This window comes from Etheostoma spectabile, chromosome 19 (assembly GCF_008692095.1).
Source record: "Etheostoma spectabile isolate EspeVRDwgs_2016 chromosome 19, UIUC_Espe_1.0, whole genome shotgun sequence".
NCBI classification, from domain to species: domain Eukaryota; kingdom Metazoa; phylum Chordata; class Actinopteri; order Perciformes; family Percidae; genus Etheostoma; species Etheostoma spectabile.
Window position 1 is genome coordinate 4,294,065 of NC_045751.1, and position 23,541 is coordinate 4,317,605.

The 23,541-nt window shown below is 42.1% G+C and overlaps 1 protein-coding gene across 1 annotated transcript in view; it reads left to right on the forward strand.

Moving 5' to 3' along the window:
* The first annotated feature begins 650 nt into the window (after nucleotides 1-650).
* Nucleotides 651-23,541, forward strand: part of sema4f (sema domain, immunoglobulin domain (Ig), transmembrane domain (TM) and short cytoplasmic domain, (semaphorin) 4F) — a 55,892-nt gene continuing 33,001 nt past the window's right edge. The window contains exon 1 of the mRNA XM_032544625.1: nucleotides 651-1,428. Within this exon, the coding sequence (XP_032400516.1) occupies nucleotides 1,335-1,428 (94 nt within the window). The 5' untranslated portion in view covers nucleotides 651-1,334. The remainder of the gene's footprint in view (nucleotides 1,429-23,541) is intronic.

Sequence of the window (23,541 nt, forward strand, 5' to 3'; positions counted from 1 at the left end):
ATTAATATTGTCAAAACCTGAACACCTACTTTTCATTCATAATATATCAAAATTGTGTATATGAAAAATTGGAAATATTCAATAGTGATTTTGCCTTTTTGAGCCTTTGTCCCCCTTACATAGTAGTTTCTGAATGGGTTGCAATTTTAGTTTGTGGAACCCAAGAATAAAGCATTGGATAAGACTCAGTAAATGATCATATTCAGAAATCAAATAAGTCATAATATATTTTATGTATCTATGAATTTTTTATGTCTGACTGACTGACCAATACTGGATTGTTTACGTTGAAACCGACGTCGATCAATAGGCATTTTTAACACCAATTCATAACAGAAAATAAACATTTTTGATAAGGCTCTCTTAAAATATATAGATTTTTAAGAATTGTGACTAAGAATACTGACAGGGACGTTGTATAAATTATACACATAGCCTACAATATATCTGCAAAAGGCTAATATTGGCAGATATATCTGCTTGCATGATATAGCAGTATAGCCCTATTACATATTGCACTATTCCTCGAAATAGCGCGGAAAACCAGATCTGCACCTGTCGGCCGTGACATCACTCACCTGTTGTGTACCCTCGCGCTGCCTTCTCCGGAGGGCGGGGCGCGAGACGGTAGGCTTCCGCGCTCGAGCGTAGTAGCAGGCAACACATCCTCGAGCCGGTCACTCTCCTGTACACCGTGCCAGCGCTCGAGCTCCAGCGACACAGCGCGCGCTCGGAATTTAGTTTTACTTGACGAAGCTAAACCTGATTTTCTTGCTTTAATTTCCTCCGATAATTTTCAACTGAAGACCAGCGGAGGTTTTTATTTGTACCAGCGGGACAAGCTCGGCGACACCGGGGCACAGACCGGGGAAAGAGCGACGCTTCGGCTTGGTACGACCCAGGACACCGAGTGGACATTATTCCTGCACGAGAGGACAGCACTTTGGATTACTTTGACACACAGTTTGTGAGTGGAACACACCACAAATATAACTACATTACTGTGTCTTCTGGTTCTCAGCATGTGGCGTTTCTTTAGTAGATAATACAACCCTTACATTGCGCTGAGCGGATGCGTGCACTTCTGTGCGCTTTGTCCTGATTTTTAGCTACATGAAAATCAGTGACCTGTAGCAAAATAGCATTATACATATATTTAGGAAGCATTTATTTGATTTTGAAATAACCCCAAGTTATTTAGCATTGTCTTGGACAACCCTGCGCAGCCAGGACCAGGATGCATCACAGCTGAAACCACGAGTCCGGGACTTTGGTGTTGGAATCAGATTGGACGGACCTCCACCTCCGTCCTGGACCAGGACAGGATCCGAATCATGATGAGTCCTGGCGGTGCGATGTCGACTCTGCTCCCGGTGCTATGCGTGCTCTCCGGAGCCTCCTGGGCAGCGACCCTGGGCGGGTTGGGAGGTGAGTGCAACCGCCGAGGCGGAGGAAAACAAAAACTCATAAGGGCAATATTTGTGATGGTCAAAGCTGAAGAGATAATTTTATTAAACGTATTTTAATTTGTGGAAGACTGTCTTCACTTCCATACGCTGTAGTGTGCATTTGCCAATGTATTTCATATCTATATTGCAAATGAAAAGGTGTTTCAGGTGGCTTCATCGTCACATAATGATGATAATTATGGTTATTATGATGATAACAGCTATCCAAACAATATAATGCATGAGGCTGGTGCAACATCTGTAACTTCAGCATAGTTTGCAATGCTGCCTCTTGTCTTTTAACCATGCACAGACGAAGGAACTCGGTCAACCTCTGCACTGCACTGCTGTTTTACGCACTCAGGGCGCGGTGCCAAAGGGCTGCCTTCCACCTTTATTGTGGCTTTATAAATGGTGATGCTGGCGAAGAAAGCAGGTGCCAGACATGTTCTGCTGGACGCCAACAACAAGTGCACAGACTGGGCAGAAACGCTGGCCTGTTGGTTTCATCCAGACACGTAGCAGCTTTCAAACTTAAAGGGACAGTTCAGTCAAATGGGCTTCCCACTGGAGGGATTGATGCATGTAGGGAATTTGTCTTTTCATTTGCCCTCATCCAGAGAAGGCAGAGGTCAGGATCAGTGACTCTGTAAGCTGGAAGTGAGGGCTCAGGGACACTTCAGCAGAGTGGATGCAGGGGCTTGAAAATGTTCAGACTGTGGGTCTCTAAAAGGACGCAAACAGCCCTTAGTTTTCTTGAAAAGTGGCTGTGTGTATCACATACTGAAAATACTGAAGGGTGAAAGAGAACCAGACGCAGATTGGGATGGCCATAAGTCAGAGTGAATAGAAGACAAGCCCCGCTCTCTAACAAGCTCCCCCTTTGTGTCGGGGTCAGCAGCACAGACTCTCCAGCCTTCCTGTTTTCCTGTTGGAAACTTACTGGCCGTTTAAATGAAAAACATAAAAGGAGAGCAGACATCCATCACAACAAAACGATAAGAAGCTTAAGGGGCAATGGTCAGACCGAGCTATTTTTGTGAATCTTTGGAGATTACAGTCTGTATGAGTGTATCTCTACATTTGTTTGGTAAGTATTCTCTTTGTTTGCACAGTAATACATATTTCCTTTTTCCACCCTTTATGTCCTTTCTTTCCCTCTCTACCATGTGATGGTGTTTACACCCAGATGCAGTGATGAGGAAAAGATTTAGAGGTTGCGTCACTGTGTGTCCATTGACCATTAGCCTGTACTCCAGTCACCTGACTGTGTTAATGGTCTTTGGTCTACAGCTGCACTCTGCAGCAGAGCTTGTTGTGCCTTAACCCTTTTGTATTTTCCAATCTGTGATCGATCTACAGCTAAGTTCTTACTTTAGACAATCACTGCATCACTGTTGATTGGGGCTCATTTGCTGAATGAATGCGGTGTCTGTAAGTTAGCTCCCTGTCTCTGTCATTACGCAACAGTGGCCTGTGGCACTCTGGCCCCACAACAAATACAGTAGGAACGAGCGCCAGCAAACAGCAATGAGAGAGAGCGACAGAGAGGGAGACATTCAAATATGATGCCCCACAGAGCACTCTTCCTATTTTCATAAAACAGATTGAGAACTGCACCAGTGAATTGTATTTCTTGTTGCAAAGGTTGCCTGCTAAGTGCCTGCCTCTTAATTTGATTAAAGTCCCTACAACATTTCATTTTAGCAGAGTGGTGCCCTCCTCACAAGGGTGTGTGTGTGTGTTGGATGCATCTGTGGTTGCATGTGTGTTATGATTACTGAAGAGAGACTGTTGTGTAAGGCGGTGTAGTTGTTATGAGCAACTGGTTAGGTGATGTGTGTGTGTGTGTGTGTGTGTGTGTGTGTGTGTGTTAAGCTTGGTTTGCATGTACAGCAATATCCAAGTGACAATCTTCACAGCTGATTGAAGCTTATGCACTCTTCCTTTTAAATGCAGTTCTGTCAAACACACATAAAAGCTTGTAATGTTTGGTGTTTGCCCTGTCCTCACAGATAGCGCCACCAACAGGCTATATCTGGTTCAACACGTCAGTTTATGACTTACTGGATTTTTGGCAGCCTCAGTCGTATTTTAGGATGAAAGTGGGCCTTTGAGATACCGTTGTTTTTAAAGTCAGTTTGTGGAAACATTATCCATCTGTCTTGCACCAAAAAGATGTTAATTTCTCACTGCTTCATTGCTTTTATGATTCATCTGTTGTGCTTGTAAGATGCAATATTAAATGACTGGGTGGTTAATTAGGCTTATGTGGAATTCTTCCAACTTTCTGGTTTTGGTTAGTGTTTTGGGGAAAAGTTGTTAAACCGATTGGCTGAAAGTATCCACTGCATAATGAACTTACTAACAGAGCGTGGGATTTTAGTTTCATTTTACTCTGTTCATAGAGTAGGCATTTGTATCTAGATATTTTAGTAAAGAAAACCTCAATGTAAAGATTTGTAATTTCCATATAAATTGGAATAATGATTAATGGTGCTGTACATAAACACAAAACGAATCCACTTAGCTTTACATTACGTTTATGTGTGTATGTCTGTTGTGCCCCTCTGTGGGCTGCGGCCAGTTTCACAGGTCTAGCAGTGCCTTTAATGCTCCTCACATGAAACTCATTAGGGTATCGGCACACGAGGGAGTGCCTGGCTCCCAGTGGCGCACCCACTCTACAGATCAGGGTCCATTTAGTGGGATTGAGAGAGGAGCTATGTCTTATTTTAATAGATAGGTTAGTTAGACATTATGCAGGTATATTAAAGATGCAGCAGGTAAGACTTATAAAACTGACTTTCTGAAAATAACTCTCTGAAACTGACCCTGTGTTCGAGTAGAACCACATAAAATAGCCAATTAAAAGAAAAATCCGGCTCCTCTGGCACCACCTGCCTACAGCCTGTAGCGCGATTTGCAAAAAAATCTACCACTCCCCATTCAGATACACCAATCAGGGCCTGCTCATGCAGTGATTGTGGGGGGAGGGGCTCAGGAGACCGTTTTGGCCTTTAGCAGAAAGGGGGGAGTTACTGAGAAGTTGTCAATGTTCACATTTTTTTGCTAAGTTGTGGATATTCCCAATCCTACCTACAGCACCTTTTAAGCTTTGTGTCGCTCAGGAGGCCACCTACAGTTTGCCTGCCTGCTCGCCAAAACTCTACTTTTTCTTTGTTTGTAGTCAACAGGAGCTTACCACAATCTCTATTCAAACATTTCTCACCCCAGTAGCTCTCGGTCATCAAAGACGTATTACTCTATTGTAGTTTTCTGTTTTTGTGCCAACATGTGCACTTGGCTAGCGGTGAACTATGTGTGGGTGGATGGGAGTCCCATATAACAAAGACTAATCAGAGCAGGCTGGAAAATACAGTTATTGCCTTGAATTCACTCCATGCTGTAGTGTGGGGGGTGGGGCTACAGGCTCTGTTTGTCTGGTTCTTGTGAATTTTACTAGCCAGGTAATATTGTTGCTTCACACTTCAAACTATCAGCAAACAAGGAAGCAGCCAAAAAGTTGCAATTTTCACACTCATCATCAGAGATGAGTGTGAAAATTGCAACTTTTTGTGGCATTCAAGCCACAATTCACCAACATTGTTTCTGTATTTGATATTAATCTCAACTTACATTTTAGCTCTCGCGGGGTAACAATCTTCTAAAAAAGCTAGAACAGGCATGGGAGTAAAAACTCCAGGTTACTTCGGGGAAATGTTTTGCCTTGTGATCATTTTAATAAGTAGATGACGACCTAAACAAAAGCCACATTGAGTATTTTTATTGCACACCAGCATTCTACTATTATTCCGAATATGACAATATTCGGAATTGGATTCATGTAAACAGCATATTCAGGTTGTGGATATTCTGAATAAGGCCTTTTTCTAAAAATATAGCATTTTCTGATTAAGACACGTGGGATATTTTCGGACACATTTTTGGACATGTGCATAGTGCTTTCAGAATATGTGTGTCAATCGGGGGGTTTACTGATGCTCTGTGCGTTGCTATGGTTTCTGTACACAAACCAACCAGCCAACAGTTTGCAAGGCTGCAGACCCGATAAGGAGAATCACAGCTACTTTAAAACAATAGTAATGACTTGGATATCAAGAAGTTTTTGGATATGTGCACACACCGCTACGCCGACCGTTCCAAGAAGCTGGTTGAAGGAATGAAAGGGGGACACTGTGTTTGTACGTTCCAACATGTCTGCTGCCGTTGTTAACCTTAAAAAAAAAAATTGTTTTTAGGATTTTTGTAATTTGTATTTTGCACAGCAACTTGTAAACGGGAATATTAGTGGAATATTCACTTTCATTAGCCATATAAACAGCGTAGTCTTTTTCAGAATGAGGGCAAATACCGTAATATTATGTGCATGTACACGCAGTCAGTGTCTGTTGCATAGCAATGTAGGCTACACATTGTTCATGATGTCACTGGAGGTGGTCTCTGTTTCAAGGGAGCCTCTGCACCTCCACCATGACTTGGCAGATTATTTAGGGTTAATGAAGTCATTACGTGCTTTGTTCCAATCAGAGATTCTAGTTGTTATTACCCCGTGTAGTTCCAGTGCAGCTAAGGCAATTTATGTTTCATGTTTGTTACAAATTGAACACAGACATGGCTCTGAGACCTACTGGTTTAACATGATGACACATGTTGTTGCCTTTGAGGGTTAAAGATACTCCATGTGCATAAGAGCTCCACTCTTATGCTGCTGTCAAAGATATATAGTTAGTTTATAATTTGGAGGAATGGTTGGCTCATGATTTGCAAAATCCTCTCCCCTGCAGGCCTGCATACTTTCCTATCTACCGTGGGATTAGGCCAGGAAGAGTGCAACCACTAAACTGTCTGAACCGGAGCTTTGCCTGTGAGAATACACGTGGACTACAGTAGATTATGACTTTGGGTTGAGGCTGTATTGTGGTTTCCCACCGGGGAATAAGAAGTGGTTATCCAAAGACAAGAGAACAGTTTTCCCATTTTTCTCATCCCTGCATCCCATTCTCTCCCTCTTGCTGTGTGTTTCATTATTTTCCAGCTCTCAACCCTCTCTTCCTTCTAAGTGTCGTTGATAGGGCCTGGTGGAGTTAAGTGGGACCATGGGAATGGAGAAAGGCTTCAGAAAGGCTTTTGGCACTTCCGTCAGTTTTGTGTGATGATAAGCCCTAGCTCTCTGCTGGCCGTTGAGTGCAGAACGAAAATATGTGACATTTTAAAAGCTGCCTTCCTATCGATATCTCTCTCTATGGCTGTCAGAAATACTAGAAATATTAGAAGTGGTGGAACACTTTCCACCATAGCTTGTGTGGTTAGTCCCTGATTTAAAACCTAGCATGTCTTTCTGTTGCTATTCTTTTCTTTAGCTGCTTGTCTGTTTTATGTATCCATCTCCTGTTATCACTTTCTTCTTATTAACAGGTTTACTGTCATTTACGCGCTTATCTTTTCTTCTAAAATGAGTTAAACATGCTGGAGAGGAAGTGAATGAAAGAAGGATGAGAGGAGGGAATTATCAGCTGTCATCGGCCTCCTACAGAAAATACTCTCTCCCTCCTCACATTCGTCAGCAAAGTTCATTAGCTTCTCATGCGATTCCAGTCATAATGCGCTCTCTATCAAGCCTCGACATTAGTGTCTGTTTCGGAGAATTACATTAGCGGTGCACACGTACATAGTTGTTCATGCACTCTCCCACGTTGTTTGTGAATGGTCAGCCAACACAGGCACTCCTGTGACTGGAGCCTGTCAGAGTAAAGGGCAAACTGAGTCAGATGTCAAAGGCCACACACACACACACACACACACACACACACACACACACACACACACACACACACACACACACACACACACACACACAGTTGATGCAAGCAGATTCCCTTGGTTGCATTCCCAGGAGGATTTCATGATTGGTATTCTTGGTGGCTTTTTGGCTCAGTCCTAATTCTGCATCTCTTGTTGGGACACATCTATCCCTGCGTAATATGACCACTGTGAACAGTTCAACACATGGCACTCAGAGGTCTACGACATGTTAGGTTGTTGTAGGCGGGTTGGTGAAATTCTCCATCATTCATTCCTCCTTCCTGCTTTGTTCCCACTCCTTCGTTCATAAAAATCTTTTGAAATGTGCTGCGTCAAGATGGGAAATGCAGCTTCTTTAAAGTACTGAAGGGTTTAGTAGAGAGTGTGCGTCAGTACTTACGGAGGGCTTTAGAAGAAATGATTGCAGTGCACAGCTCAACATATATCATCAACTCATTGGGATTCACTCCTGCCTTCTGCCCTCATCTCCTTCCTCTCTCACCCTCTGTTGCGTGAAAATCCAATCTGATAGAAAGCAAGTTGAAAAAACTAGTTATAATGCATAGAGAACACTTTTCAGCATTTAGACACAGATGGTACACTTAAGCTGAAGAGTTTCATTTTTTATACCCCGTGTTCTATTTAATTTCAAGTAAAGTGAAGCTTTTTTTGTTTTAATCAAACATGAACAGTCCCAGAGGCATTATAAATTACAAACAAATTCACACATCTAGAGGACTGTTTCCCAGCCATTCAATCTAGCTGACTCTTGTCTGGGACCATCGTCAATCCTATACTGTAAATCAGAATTGATTTTCTTGTTCCCCGACTCAAGGTGAAGTAAAGGAGATTGGGAGAGGACAGAGAGGACAGAGAGAAGGCGCCGAATGATCATAAAACATGGTTGACTGAGTGCTGAAGTGGAACATTAAAAAAGACCTGATCAGCTTTGGGAAAAGAGACTAGATAATTATTGATGATATGAAACTGTGTAGCTGTTCTGTGTCGTCCATGACAAAAAACAACCAGACAGGCAGACAGACAGACTGGAGGGGATGGGTGTCACAGCTCTAAGACAGGGTCAGGGTTCACACAGGGTCACCTTGTTCACTGGCTGCATCTTCTTAACCTATCACAATGAGAAGATCCTCAGAGAGCTGCTGACTGTTTGCTCAGACTGATTGGAAGTCTGGAATCAACACAAGTCATCAATCGATTGGCCTTTGTTGAAATTTAAGGCTAATGCTGCAAGTTTGTGTGTTGCTCTTCGTGCAGGATCTGTGTCAGCAGCATTACGGCATAGGGAAGGGGGGTTGGAAGGGAAGGAAGGAATCACACACACACACACACACACACACACACACAGAGCCCTCAGCTCTCCTCTCGTGAGTAGAATACTACACTTCCTTTGGCCCTTTCCTCCTAGACGCACACAAACAAACACTCACTTCATCTCACCACGCTTCTTTCTTTTGGGCCATTGATCTCCACAGTTCAGCTGCCTGCAGCAGATTCAAACCAATACAAAGCTACATGAACATTATGTTGTTGTCTCAGTGTGATGTTTAAAAGCTGGACACCTCATTTTATAATAAAACCCCTCACACCAGCCCTGCACTGGCAGCAGCTTATTCCCGATTTGTGCTTGTTGGCATTTTTTTGTACTCTTAATGACAGTTGAAAGCTGGAAGAAGCCACCGTGTGCAGACTGCTGAGTTCGAGTACAGATGAAATGTCTTGTAAATGTTTACTGTTTTATTGCATACTGTTTTACAGCTTTCTAACAGCAGTGATCTGTATCTGCTTCCTGTGCAAACTCACCCAAAGTATTACTCCAATGAAGGTATACAGTATTATTACTGGTCCAGTGTCTTGCAGAATATTAACCTTCATACACAACGGTTAGGGTTAGATTAGAATATTACCTTTTTACACAAGATATTGAAACCAGTGTATTCTCTGGTGAATCTGACCATGTCTGAATTCATTAAAAGGTCAGTTTATCGTTCTCTGACGTTCCAAATTATAAGAAGAGTATGTGAAGCACAGGCAACTACATCTAGCTTTGTTAATACTTACTTACTTATTACAATGCATATACATTTCCTCCAACACCCTCTATGTATTTATAGATAATATTAGGTCATGGTCATGGTTGATAACACACTCTCAGTGTGTCACTTTTCCTCAGAATTGGGCTATCAGGTTCAACTGGCTTGCATTTGTAAACATGACACACTTTGGTTCATCTGTTTTCCACACATGAAAAGAAATCACCTTAGATAGTATTTTGTGAATTTATAGTTGGTGTGTGAAAAGTAGAAAGTAAGAGTGTTTGTTTGCACAAACACACACACACACACACACACACACACACACACACACACACACACAGGGTGTTTGGCTTGTCATGCAGAGCAAGTAACAACTCCTGCTGCGATCAAGGTAACATATCTGGTCATAAAGTGTGCACAGCAACTCCTGTCTGGAATACACACACACACACACACACACACACACACACACACACACACACACACACACACACCACACAACATACATACAGAGTCTTCAAAGAGATGCTGAGTAATGGATCTTCTAAATAAAAAGAATAAGTGTGTGTGTGTGTGTGTGGTGTGTGTGTGTGTGTGTGTGTGTGGTGTGTGTGTGTGTGTGTGTGTGTGTGTGGTGTGTGTGTGTGTGTGTGTGTGTGTGTGTGTGTGTGTGTGTGTGTGTGTGTGTGTGTGTGTGTGTGTGTGTGTGTGTGTGTGTGTGTGTGTGTGTGTGTGTGTGTTTTAAAATGAACCAAGATATCTATTCCTTTCTTTATATTGTGCTCGTTCTCTCTCTGGCAGCCCAGTAAATCAAACCACCTCTCTGGACTCCTTCTCACCCAGTCTTTTTGTGCGCATGCATGTGTGTGTCTGTGTCTTTTGGCAGTCTTGGTTGGCACTGAACCACAAGTCCTGTTCCTTCCTTACACACACACACCCACACAAAGACTGCTTGACAGTAAGGGTTACCCTGCTGTTCCTACTTTGTGTTTATTGATTGTTAGTTTCTTCCGCTGCAGAGAGTTTCTTTGGTAATATTGTGTGTGTGTGTGTGTGTCTGCGTGCGTGCCGTGTGCATCGGTCAGTTTTAGAGTACATATTGACTGTGTTGTTTCTCTCTCTCCATGTTGTCTCCATGACTTGTTGATCTCCAGTTCTCCTCTTTTGTTTTTTATTATCCTCTTTCTGCATATTGACCTTCTGTCTCTTTCCTTTTTTCAATTTGGTGTGTGTTTGCTTTGAAGGAAGGCAGAGTTACACTGGGAACATTAATGGCAGGAAACAGGCTTGGGCAAAACACAAAGGAAAAACTGTCAGCAGTCCCCCTCACACACGCGCACTCGCACGCACACACACACACACACACACACACACACACGCACATACTTCCTGTTCTTTTATAAACCTTTCTCTTATCTCTTGCCGGTTTAAAAAAGCTTGAAATGTTGAATTACCTGCATATGCTACTAGTTTTGAAATGTGTGTGTGTGTGTGTGTGTGTGTGTGTGTGTGTGTGTGTGTGTGGACAAACCTCTCATTAAATTTCCCCCTCTGTCTCTCTCTCAGCCGTCCCCTCTCTCTTTCCCTTACCGCCCCTCGGCCTCCCTCCTCTGCTCTCTTTATTGTGGTTTCTTTTAATTGGAGTCTGAGGTGGTAATTACGGGGTGGGAGGGAGTCTGGGAAAGGAGGAGGAAGGAGGCTGGGGGGGGGGAGAGAAGAAAGAGGAGGAAGAAACAGCAGGTTTGGGATGACATAGCTGCTGAGGAGATGAAGGAGGAGAGACAGCTTTTCAACAGGGGCAGTTGTTGAGAACTGACTGAAATGATCCCTGTGTACTACACTAATGCTGTTGATATGGCTTCTTGCACTACGTACAGCCCAGTAAGTGGAGGACATTAACACTGCTGTTGGTGTTGCTGGTATATTTAAGGAGGAGTCGAGGTCGATTTGAACATGTTTTTTGAGTAGTTTGGTTAGCCAAGACCACCAACTTAGTTGGACCTTATTGCACTGCTGCATATTCTTTGCCTGCAAAATGATTTATTTCTAAATGTTTTACATTATTTAGATTGCATAGTCTAAGTTTTGTCTGTCAAAACTTGCCATCTGTGTTTTTAAATACATACACAGAAAAAACCCACGTGGTTTATCTCCTTGAGGCCTGTGGGCTTTTAAAAAAGGCATTTTACTTTCTTGATGCACTTACTTTCTTACTGTCTTACTTGATCTTTCTCTCAGCAAACTCTGGCTTCAGCTTGTTGCATTCATGAGAAACTCATTTTAACTGTTTGTGTGTGTGTGTGTGTGTGTGTGTGTGTGTGTGTGTGTGTGTGTGTGTGTATGGGCGGGGGTTATCTTTGTGTCTCTGTAGTAGGGTAGAAATGCTGAATGCCTCTGTATTTTGCTTTCTTGGAGGGATTAACCTGTGTTAAATGAGATACAGTAGCTGCCCGACTTCTCCGGCTGTCTGGGAAACACACACGCACGCACGCACACACACGCACACCACATTGTTGAAAGCCAGCCGTGCTGTATGGATACATTAATGCTGATCCACATTATCATAATTGAGGTGTCTGCTGAGCCTGTATGTGTATTTTGTGCATTGTGTGAGTCCAGGGGGACTACAGAAAGAGAGAGAGGCTCTTTAGAGCCAGACAGACACCATACTTTCACCTTTTAGCTCAACATTACAATAGAAGACAGGCTGCCTAAAGTGTGTTTGTATGTGTGTCTGTGTGTGTGTGCGTGTATGCATGTGCACACGTGTGTGTGTGTGTGTGTGTGTGTGTGTGTGTGTGTGTGTGTTGTGTGTGTGTGTGTTGTGTGTGTTGTGTGTGGTGTGTGGCATCACTAAGGCAGGAAAAAGCCTCCTAAAAGCATTATCACACTGATCTAGAAAGCATGTCAACATTACAAAGCACTACACAAGCGCTTCATAGACGGAGACGGTGGCATCACAGTGAGAACACATTAACTGAGCCTTTGTTTGAACGGAGGAGAGTGCAGATCAAAGCTAAGGCATTTAACAGTCATTAGAAACATTACAGAAAACGTCATACTTATTGAGTTTTTGCAATGTACTTTACCTATAGAAGAGGTCAGTTACTGTGACATGTGAAGCCACACACAATATAAAATAATTTCATTATGAAACTGCTGGCCATGGATCCAATTAGGATTTACAGTAAAGTTATTAGTTCCCGTTGTGACATCATGCCACAGAGTGTTCATTCAGAGGGCATCATGACATCACAGCGTCTTGAGCGATCTCATCAGCTTAAGTGCATTTATATAATGGCCCCCCTTGTCCACATGGGACCGAATGGAAATGAGATCCGGGCCTGCAGTCTATATTAAATTATTATCATGCTGCCTGATACACTAAGGCACTGAGGACATGCATGTTTATATATACACACATACACAAAAGAATGCATATGGACATTTAGAGCACAAATTCAAGCATGTTTACTGAAATACATGAAGCAGTTCATCCTCTCTGATGTAAGTGAAGTGAATTCAACCTAAGTTTATAATTTGTGTCAGTGAGTGAACAGTTCTATTTCATAATTCGGCATTAATTGTATAGGCTGAATGATTATCAATCTATCAAAACACATGAATTGATAGTGGAGTTAATTGTTAGCTGCAGCCATAGTATGAGTATAATCAAGTCTAACCCACTTTTTGGCTTGAGCAAACGCCTGCATCCATTTAAATTTAGACCATGGAGGCCTTCAGCCACTGAACTAATGGATATTGAATGGAGAGCAATCTGTTAATGGGGCTGTAAGTGTCTGTGGGAGTATTTGTGTGTTATTGTGTAGATCCTGTCTATTGCACTAATAGTGTACTGAAAGAAAGGACTTAATGCATTAAAGACACTAAGAGGTGACGTGCACTTATCCCACCCAACATATGGGTGAGGTCAGTGAGTGTGTGTGGGTGGGTGCTTAAGAGGGAATAAGCTTGTAGTTGGGAACCTAATGGGAATTACTTTGATAATTACTTTTTCTAAGGCTTGTGTGTGTACACGGTGTGTTTTTGTTTTGTGATATGTACTTTCAGAATCCCTGACAGGGTGTTAATGTACTGCTTATTATTGTCTGAACGCGTCCATGTGATTCTCACAAAAGCACACATTCAGCTTCATGTTGGCAGGCTCGTGTGTGTGTGTGTGTGTGTGTGTGTGTGTGTGTGGTGTGTGTGTGTGTGTGTGTGTGTGTGTGTGTGTGTGTGTGTGTGTGTGTGTGTGTGTGTGTGTGTGTGGTGTGTGTGGTGTGGGTGTGTGGGTTGTGGGTGTGTGGTGTGTGTGTGTGTGGGGGGGGGTGGGTGGGTGGGTGGGTGTGGGTGTGTAGGAAGTCGGTCTTTTAGTCAGGTGGCCCAGTAACACATAACAGTAGGCAGAGCTGTTATCCTGGTAGACTCGCTCAGTTGTGTTATTTAGCCACAATCTTTCGGTGCTGATGAATGATTAACAGTATTAATGGCTTATTCATTCAGCCCAAGGAGTTGTTATGTACTGTACCTACCTGTGCAAATAATCTCCCCAAACACAAAATAGTGAGCTACATTGTATATTGTACTGGGCTGAGTAACAGGAATACATATCTATAATTTTGTCTGTCTATTATTTCAACAGATAGAGTGCCTTTAGTTAGCAGAGATCAGTCTTTGTATGTGAAATTATATAAGAGCAGCATTACTGAGGGATATATTTAAAAAAAAACTATATATTTTACAATCTAGTAACTTGTTTTATGTGCTCATACCAGTGCCAGAGTTACACTTCAAACTAAAATTAAGAATTAGAAATAGATACTTCTGCACTTAAACATATTAAAATCTTTATGGGGTAATGTTCCTAGAAGGAAAGGTTGCTGCTCAGTCATCCTTTCTCCCACAGTCTGCCTGCCATTACCAAGCAACTGCACCTTGGGAATTTGCATTTGGCCATTTTCCCAATGCTTTGGTTGCACATATACAGTATATATTCCTGTGTGCGCACTCTTGCACATGGGTGTCTGTTTGTAGCATCAAGTACAATGCACCGTCAGCTGGCTCCAGCCCTGAGCACACAGAATCCACACATGCATACTGTCAGTGGTAGTGATGTCATTTTTTTGTGATTATTTTTGGGGTATTTTCCCTTTAGATAATGATAGTGGTAGACAAGAAAGGTGGGTGAGAGATGGGGGATGCCACGCTCACAGGGCTACAGGTCGGACCCGAACCTGGGGCGCACGCTCCTACTGGGTGAGCCAGAGGTCGCCCCGGTGGTGATCATTTGAAAAGCCGGACATACAAAGTGCTACACTCATTTAGCTTTAAAGGCACAGTCCCATTAATAACTTCTATGAATGTCATTTAAAACACTATTTATAGTGGAAAGTGTTAAAGAGGAGAGGCTAACATGTCCACTGAAGGTTGCCCAAATGTGGAAAGATAATTTAGCAGTTAGCTTGTGCATGTTATACACTGATGGAAAACTAGTAAGATAAAGTTAACTGTTTAAACTGTTAAAGTTAAGTATTATAAAAGTAAGCCAAAGTTAGTCTTTCTAAAGTTGTATAAGGACAGTAATTGAGGTTAGTTTTTGTCTTGAGACAGTAAAATAAAGTTGGCCTTCTTAAAATATTCAGAAACTGAGCTGAAGTTTGGTTCCTGACCGTGTATTCTCCTTCTGTTTCTTTATTATGTGTACTCCATGTCACGTTGAACATCACAGGTGTCGTTAATTTAGTCAGCCTGACTGCTTTGCATTATGAATGTTGAGTGAGTTTGCATGTCGTCATTGTTGCAATTCAAACAGAGACGGGAACACGGGAAGACTCTGACCGGGAGTAAAAGACAACAGTCGTTACTAAATTTAAGTCAGTGGCAGGTCCAATGTATTTCTTTGAATTTTAAAGCTCCAATATAGGTTATTTCAAAGCAACATCTGAATGTTTATGGCAGATAATGGCAATTAAAAATGATTGCTGACAATAATTGCTGAGCGTCAACACTTTCAAAGAATTTGCAGCTCATGTTTAATGATGCAAAAAGTGTGTAGGTTAGTTGTTGTTGGCTGTGATGGCTCCTAATTCAATTTCTGTCTCTTTTTGCCCCATTGCTGTTTCAGATGGATGCTAAGTCTGTACTTAGCATGTGGTTCATAAAATCTCGGTGGTCAATTGAAAACATATCCACAAAACTCATTTTACAACTGATTTCAGTACAGGAGAGAACAAAAATATCAGAAATTGTATTTCCATGCAATAGCTCTAGTCTGAACAGACTGCAAGTTCAACTGTTCAAAGTGTGTTAAGAGTTTAACAACTCAACCATGAAGATGACATAATATTACAGTATTTAGTATTTAGATTCAACTAAAGCTTGAAAGCAATGGATAGTGGAACTTGTGGTTAGGAGAGACAGAAAAAGAGGGAGTTAATGGACTGGTCAATTATTCCCTGCTAACCTTTTTACCGTCTGTTATTTTAGGGGATTTCTTTAGACAAGTTGGAATTAAGTGTGTGGATTGTGTGTTTGCTTATCTTCACAAGAGCCCTCCATGCTGTAGGATGATTATTTGCATGTTGTGTATGTATAGTCCTCATGAAGCGACCATACGTCCACACTATGGACAGTAAGTGGTGTTTGTGTTCATGCATGAGGTGTGATATTATATACTTTACAAACTATAGTGCACAATGTGTTTGTGTTGTGTGTGTGTGTGTTTGTGTGTGTGTGTGTGTGTGTGTGTGTGTGTGTGTGTGCTGATGACTTGTCAGCAGGCCAACCCAACCATTGTAAAACACTTACTGCTGTTCCATTGGCCTTGCAGCTATCAAGCACTGATAAACATGTCAAATAATACGAACTGCTAATGTTATGGAAATAACTTGGTAGACCAGAGAGGAAACTTTTGGCAGGCCAAGATTTATTTAAGAGGGGCTTAACTGAGACTGAATTCTAGCACACTTCGTTATAGAAACATGTGGTCCAGTATGTATTCATGTGTAGTGAACAAACCCACTATTGCTCTTTAAAGGCTCTTTAAATGCTGATAGTTCTTCTCCATTTGCACACACTCACATACAAAAGCTGATCAGCAGGTTGAGGTGAAGCTAAAAGCCTACACACACACACACACACACACACACACACACACACACACACACACACACACACACACACACACACACACACACACACACACACATACACATACACATACACACACACACACGCACACACATTAAGACACACTTGTCTTAATGTTTGCCAGGAATGAGCTAAGGGTCATTAATCTTGCTTTGCTTAGAGCAAACTGACCAAATTCACCCTCACACTGAACGTTCATGTATACACACATTCTTATACACACACACATGAATACGCAAGCTGGCTGGCACAAGCTGGCAGGCACAAGAATTAAACTGTCTCAACCTTTCTCTCTGAGTCCCCCCATTGTTTTTTTACTTGTAAATGAACACCTTCTGTCCAACTCATTTCTGTTCATTGTTTTTTCTGAAGGGAGGATCTGTGAAGCTCCTCCCTCCAGGTGTGTTCCCACATACGTGTGTGTGTGTGTGTTACATAAATAGACCTAGACAGATGCAATTGGAATTCCACTGGTTTTGTTTTGGGCCAGTCATCTTTTGAATGTGAGTATTTGTTCCTCTGTGTGTGTTATGCAAGTGTGTTCTACACAAACACAGAAAACAAATTCGACCCGCCAGATAATTGTTGAACAGGGTTTTAATGCTGTGGAGCCCCTGCAGTGAACAAGAGGATTTGAAGGCTTTTACTGATTATAAAGGCGGGGGGGGGGGGGGCACACACGATTAAAATAGTTGTTTCCCACTTATTGCTACTGCTGAACAGAAGCAGAGAAGAATCTTTTAACCACACAACATTGTTTGGCTGTTCATTAAAGCCTGACTGACACATCTGTGTGGCTGATGTTATTTGCAATTTTTGGGTAATCACAGATATGTTGTATTGACCTATACATATATAGATGGGTCAAGAAGCAATGGCCAAACAAGTATTTAATTAATTTACTTAAAGAGGAAATATCATGAAAATTCACTTTTTTAGTGCTTGTTCGCATACAGTACATGTTGGTATCTGGAGTGCCTACCAACCCATAACCTGCGAAATAACACAGTCTAGTTGATTTTGCAGGCTCACATGCAGGCTCATTACTGTAGAATATACCCTGAGTATATATATCTGAATATCGCCACCCACAGCTTGAGAACTACCCTTGCAAAGCTGCACTACATTTTCTTACAAGCCTGTCAGAGCAAATGGACATTTTCAGACAGAAGGTTCTAGTAGTAGAAACCCAAAATACCTATAGTATGAACCTGAAAATGAGCAGATACAGTGGTGTGAAAAAGTGTTTGCCCCCTTCCTCATTTCCTGTTCCTTTGCATGTTTGTCACACTTAAGTGTTTCGGAACATCAAACCAATTTAAACAATAGTCAAGGACAACACAAGTAAACACAAAATGCAATTTGTAAATGAAGGTGTTTTTATTATAAAGGTGAAAAAAAATCCAAACCATCATGGCTCTGTGTGAAAAGTGATTGCCCCTAAACCTAATAACTGGTGGGCACCCTTAGCAGCAACAACTGCAACCAAGCGTTTGCGATAACGTGCAATGAGGCTTTTACAGCGTCCTGGAGGAATTTTGGCCCACTCATCTTTGCAGAATTGTCCTAATTCAGTTACATTAGAGGGTTTTCGAGCATGAACGGCCTTTTTAAGGTCATACCACAACATCTCAATAGGATTCAGGTCAGGACTTTGGCTAGGCCACTCCAAAGTCTTCATTTTGTTTTTCTTCAGCCATTCGGTGGTGGACTTGCTGGTGTGTTTAGGATCATTGTCCTGCTGCAGAACCCAAGTTCGTTTCAGCTTGAGTACATGAACAGATGGTCGGACAGTCTCCTTCAGGATCTCTTGGTAGACAGCAGAATTCATAGTTCCTTTTATCACGGCAAGTCTTCCAGGTCCTGAAGCAGCAAAACAGCCCCAGACCATCACACTACCACCACCATATTTTACTGTTGGTATAATGTTCTTTTTATGAAATGCAGTGTTCCTTCTACGCCAGATATACTTGGACACACACCTTCCAAAGAGTTCCACTTTTGTCTCATCGGTCCTCAGAATGTTGTCCCAAAAGTCTTGGGGATCATCAAGATGTGTTGTGGAGAAATTGAGACGAGCTTTGATGCTCTTTTTGCTCAGCAGTAGTTTTCTCCTTTGAACTCTGCCATGCAGGCCATTTTTGCCCAGTCTTTTCCTGATGGTGAAGGCATGAACGCTGACCTTAACTGAGGCAAGTGAGGCCTGCAGTTCTTTGGACGTTGTTGTGGGGTCTTTTGTGACCTCTTGGATGAGTCATCGCTGCGCTCTTGGGGTAATTTTGGGCGGCCGGCCACTCCTGGGAAGGTTCACCACTGTTCCATGTCTTCGCCATTTGTGGATAATGGCTCTCACTGTGGTTCGCTGGATTCCCAAAGCTTTGGAAATGGCTTTATAACCCTTTCCAGACTGATAGATCTCAATTACTTTCTTTCTCAATTGTTCCTGAATTTCTTTGGGTCTCGGCATGATGTGTAGCTTTTAAGGATCATCTGGTGGACGTTACTGTGTCAAGCAGCTCCTATTTAAGTGATGCCTTGATTGTGAACAGGTGTGGCAATAATCAGGCCTGGGTGTGGCTAGAGAAATTGAACTCAGGTGTGGACAACCACAGTTATAGTATGTTTTAATAAGGGGGGCAATTACTTTTTCACACATGGCCATGATGGTTTGGATTTTTTTTCACCTTTTAATAATAAACACCTTCATTTACAAATTGCATTTTGTGTTTACTTGTGTTGTCCTTGACTATTGTTTAAATTGGTTTGATGTTCCGAAACACTTAAGTGTGACAAACATGCAAAGGAACAGGAAATGAGGAAGGGGGCAAACACTTTTTCACACCACTGTAAAATGAGGAGCTAAAAATAGAAGAGTATGAGAGAGAGGAATAGTCTTTATTTTTTTTCAGTGGACTTAATTTGTGTGCACAGGTACTGGATGGGTGAAAGTGGGAGGGAAAAAATAGGAAAGAGAAAGAGAGCTGCTACCGGATATTTTCTCATCGCCGGGAGTAAATGAAAGTGGATGGGAAGAGAGGGGAAAGATGAGAAACCAGGGCATTAAGTCAAGACGAGCTGTCATGTCCTGTAGACCGATGGCAGCCCGAGAGAAGGCGAGATGAAAAGAGGAGTTTTTTCCTTCTCTATCTGCCTCTCCCTGCCTCTCTCCCTCTCCTTCTCCTTCTCTCTCTCTCTTGCTGTGTGACCCACTCTGTCTCTCCTTTTGGGTTTAATCAAGCAGACAGTTGGTTTGACCCGTTCCGGGGGGGGAATTATGATCAGCAGGCATTAATCTGTGTGACAGGGGCTTATTAGATGAGAGTGACCACCCCTGCTGGCTTACACGGTGGATGGAGCCGGCGCTGACAGAGAGAGGTGGCTGGGGGGAAAGTCACTCTAGGGAGGGCAGAGGAACAACATACAGTGATTTAACTTTAAGAAACTAGCTATTTTCCTTTGCAGAGGAAGATAAAAATAGATGTGAAGGGAGGAATTCATTTGTATTTACTTTGACAGCAGAGATCTGCTGTCTTTTGTCTTGTGTCAATTAGTTTTGTGCACTGTGCTGTGTTGTTGTGTTCTAGTGCTGTGGTATGTGGGGGTTGTGTGTGTGTGTGTGTGTGTGTGTGTTGTGTGTGGTGTGTGTGTGTGTGTGTGTGTGTGGTGTGTGTGTGTGTGTGTGTGGTGTGTGTGTTGTGTGTGTGTGTGTGTGTGTGTGGTGTTTCTGCTCCCCACCCTGTCACACTGTCCTCACACATGAATGACTGATCTTTAGTGCTGATTATGTAATGGCACAGCAGCTCTGCAGAGGTTTTTGTTCCAGCACAGTGTTTCCTCAGGCTAAGGGAGGATGTAATGAGACTCATCCTTTCAATACTTTATAAAGTCCTGGCTGCAGCTTTTTTTACCCGGCTGCAGTTTAGTGACTCTCTCACACTCATCAGGAGTTATGGGTTGTAGTTTATCTGCAGAAGGGAACGTAAATCACATGTGTTGTGATGCTGCACTGTGCTGACTCACACTTCTTTGTGCAAACAAAGCAAATGCACACAGATCGGGCCAATCAGAGGGCACCGTAGTGACAGCAAGGAAAACAGGTAATTTGATCACGCTCAAGTGAATTATGCTGGTCAATATCCTGCTATTCTGTTTAAATATTTACCTGCTGTGTTCAGCAGTGTAAATTGTAATTTCCCCATAGGGGATCAATAAACAGATTAAAATTAAAAAATTTCATTAAGTGAACTGGTGAAGATTTATCTCAGGGACATTATGATGGGACACATGGCTGTTAATGGACATGGATAATCTACACTATTTTTGCCTTTTGATTTTTTTAAAATAGTTTCTGTTTAATTTACTCACCAAAATCTCTTTAAACTCTTATTTTCCACATTCTTTCCTCTCAGGATGTTTACGGCTCCAACAATCTGAAGATATGCCCCAAATCCACATCGCATACAGCCGAAGAAAACATGACTAAATAATGTCAAAACAGTTAGTATGCATGCTAAAAAAATGTTTTAGTAATGTGTGTTAAACATTGCCAGTTATGTTTTTGGCCCCATTATCTCTCATCTTATCCGGACTTGGAGATTGGCTGAAACGTACTGCCACATAGCTTGGAACTGGCACACTTTCTCCCCGTTATTCAATAATACGGCACTCCTGATTGGTGGGAGGCCGATAACAGCTCCACAGTGGGACAGAGGAGAGTTCATTGTCTAAAAGACATATTTAGCAAGGATGGCTTATTACCCTTCTCTGACTTACAAAATGCGTTCAGTCTGCCACGTTCCAGCAGCAGCCACCTATACAGGAAGACACAGAGCCGGCTGTACTTCCTGAGGAGGCTGCGCTCCTTTAACATCTGCAGCAAACTGCTGTGGATGTTCTACCAGTCTGTGGTCACCAGTGTCCTCTTCTACACTGTGGTGTGCTGGGGGGGCAGCCTATCAAAGAAGGACACCCACAGGCTGGATAAACTGATCAGGCGGGCCGGCTCTGTGGTCGGCATGAAGCTGGACTCACTGGTGACGGTGGCAGAAAGGAGGACATTGGACAAACTGCTGGACATTACTGACAATGCCAGCCACCCCCTGCACACCGTCATCAGCACCCAGAGGAGCCGGTTCAGTGGAAGGCTGCTCCTTCCCAAGTGCCGGACCAACAGACATGGGCATGTCCCTCATGCCATCAGACTGTACAACTACTCACTAGGGGGGAGGAGGAAATAGGGCAGAGAGGACAATACATACACACATAGATCCATAGATCCATAGATCCATACCTACATACATACATACATACATACATACATACATACATACATACATACATACATACATACATACAGTACACATACACACATACAAACATGCACACCTGGACTTAAATTCACACCTGGTCACTTTATAACAATTTTTTTAACACTGGACTAAACACTGACACTTTAATAATAATTTATGGTCTTTTCTTTGTTTATTTGTTTATTTTATAATGTTATTGTTGTTATTATTTTTTATTGGTATTTTGTTGTCTTTATACTGTCTTTTTATCTATTTTTTATTTCTTTTTTTCTTGCTAAAACTGCTGCTGGAACTTTCAATTTCCTGCGGGAGTCATCCCAAAGGATCAATAAAGAGAAGTCTAAGTCGAAGTCTAAGTCTTCCTCTTTTTTCTTTTACCAGTTAAGGTCAGCACTCAAGCCATATGGTGTTCCCTGGCAGAGTCCTTTGCCCATCCATCCTATTCGGAAGTTATTTACTGTGCAACCTAAAAACTGTGGAATGGTATCCAGGCTTTATCAGTTCTTGGTGGTATCTGGCCGCACCGCCCTTCCTATTGAGAGGATCTGGGTATGCAATTGCCCAGGCCTCGCTCTCGACTGGCATGATGTATGGTCTAACATTCCAGAAGTATCTCAAGTCCAGATCATCAGCAGATTCACTACAATAGAAAGCCAGCTCATGACTTATCTGTTCGTACATGGATCCTTTCTTTTTTGGATGTCACATATATGGAACTGTCTACAGCTCGTGTGGGTGGAGCCCCGGGGAAGACTTTGAAGGACACAGCATTGCTGAGCCCTTAATGTCAATGCTGAGGCCTTTTCTTTTGTTTGTCTCCTTCCCTCCCGTTTTTCCTCTTTGTTTTTGTGGCCCTGGGATGCGTTCCTATGTCCCAGCGTGTTGTTTGTAACTGTTCATAAATATTATGTTTAATATATTATGTTTTCTGAATATAAAAAAAGAATTTGATTACAAAAAACATTGTGGATGGTGGTAAAACATGTCCAGGAACCCCAAAAATAAATACAGATTTTGTTTGGCCTTATCATATTCCTTCCTGTTAGTATAAAACTCTGAAGTTGATTTTGATTTGATAAATCATTTTATTAAAATTGTTATTTACAGGCCATATTAATAATAAAATATATATATATATATATATATATATATATATATATATATATATATATATATATATAATATTCTCCTAACATGAACTAGAATTGCATATCAATCAAAGATAGCAGTAAAGGACGTGGTTTGATTATAAAGTGTCAGGTCTCTATCTCTGAAACTAAAAGTGATTTCAAGTAGGATTAGTGCATCATTATAGAGGGCAAAATAACTAGCTTCATCCCAATGTGTCGATATATTGTATGAACATTCAACAACCTTATTAACTGAACAAACTTAGGATTTGGCACAGCGCTTTCTCCAACCACTAATGTAAGCAGAGAGCAAACAAATACATCATTGATAGATGAATTTAAACTCTCAAACTCTTGCTGACTGTGTACAGAGTTTATGAGGGTGCTGCATGTAAAATAGAATGGCAAACATCCAAGTGCAGAATGTCTGTTAGTCACCAGGCAGGTAGGAGGAAGCCCTTGCAGGATGATGCCACTGTAAAAGTTGCATTCCAGGAAAAGACTCAGGCTAATGCAATTAGCTACCCTGTACTACAGTACTACAGGCGCACAGCCATCTTCCTCTTTCTCCCTTGTCTTGTTTCTTGGCACTGAACAAGCTGGCAGCCTGTGGCTGATGATT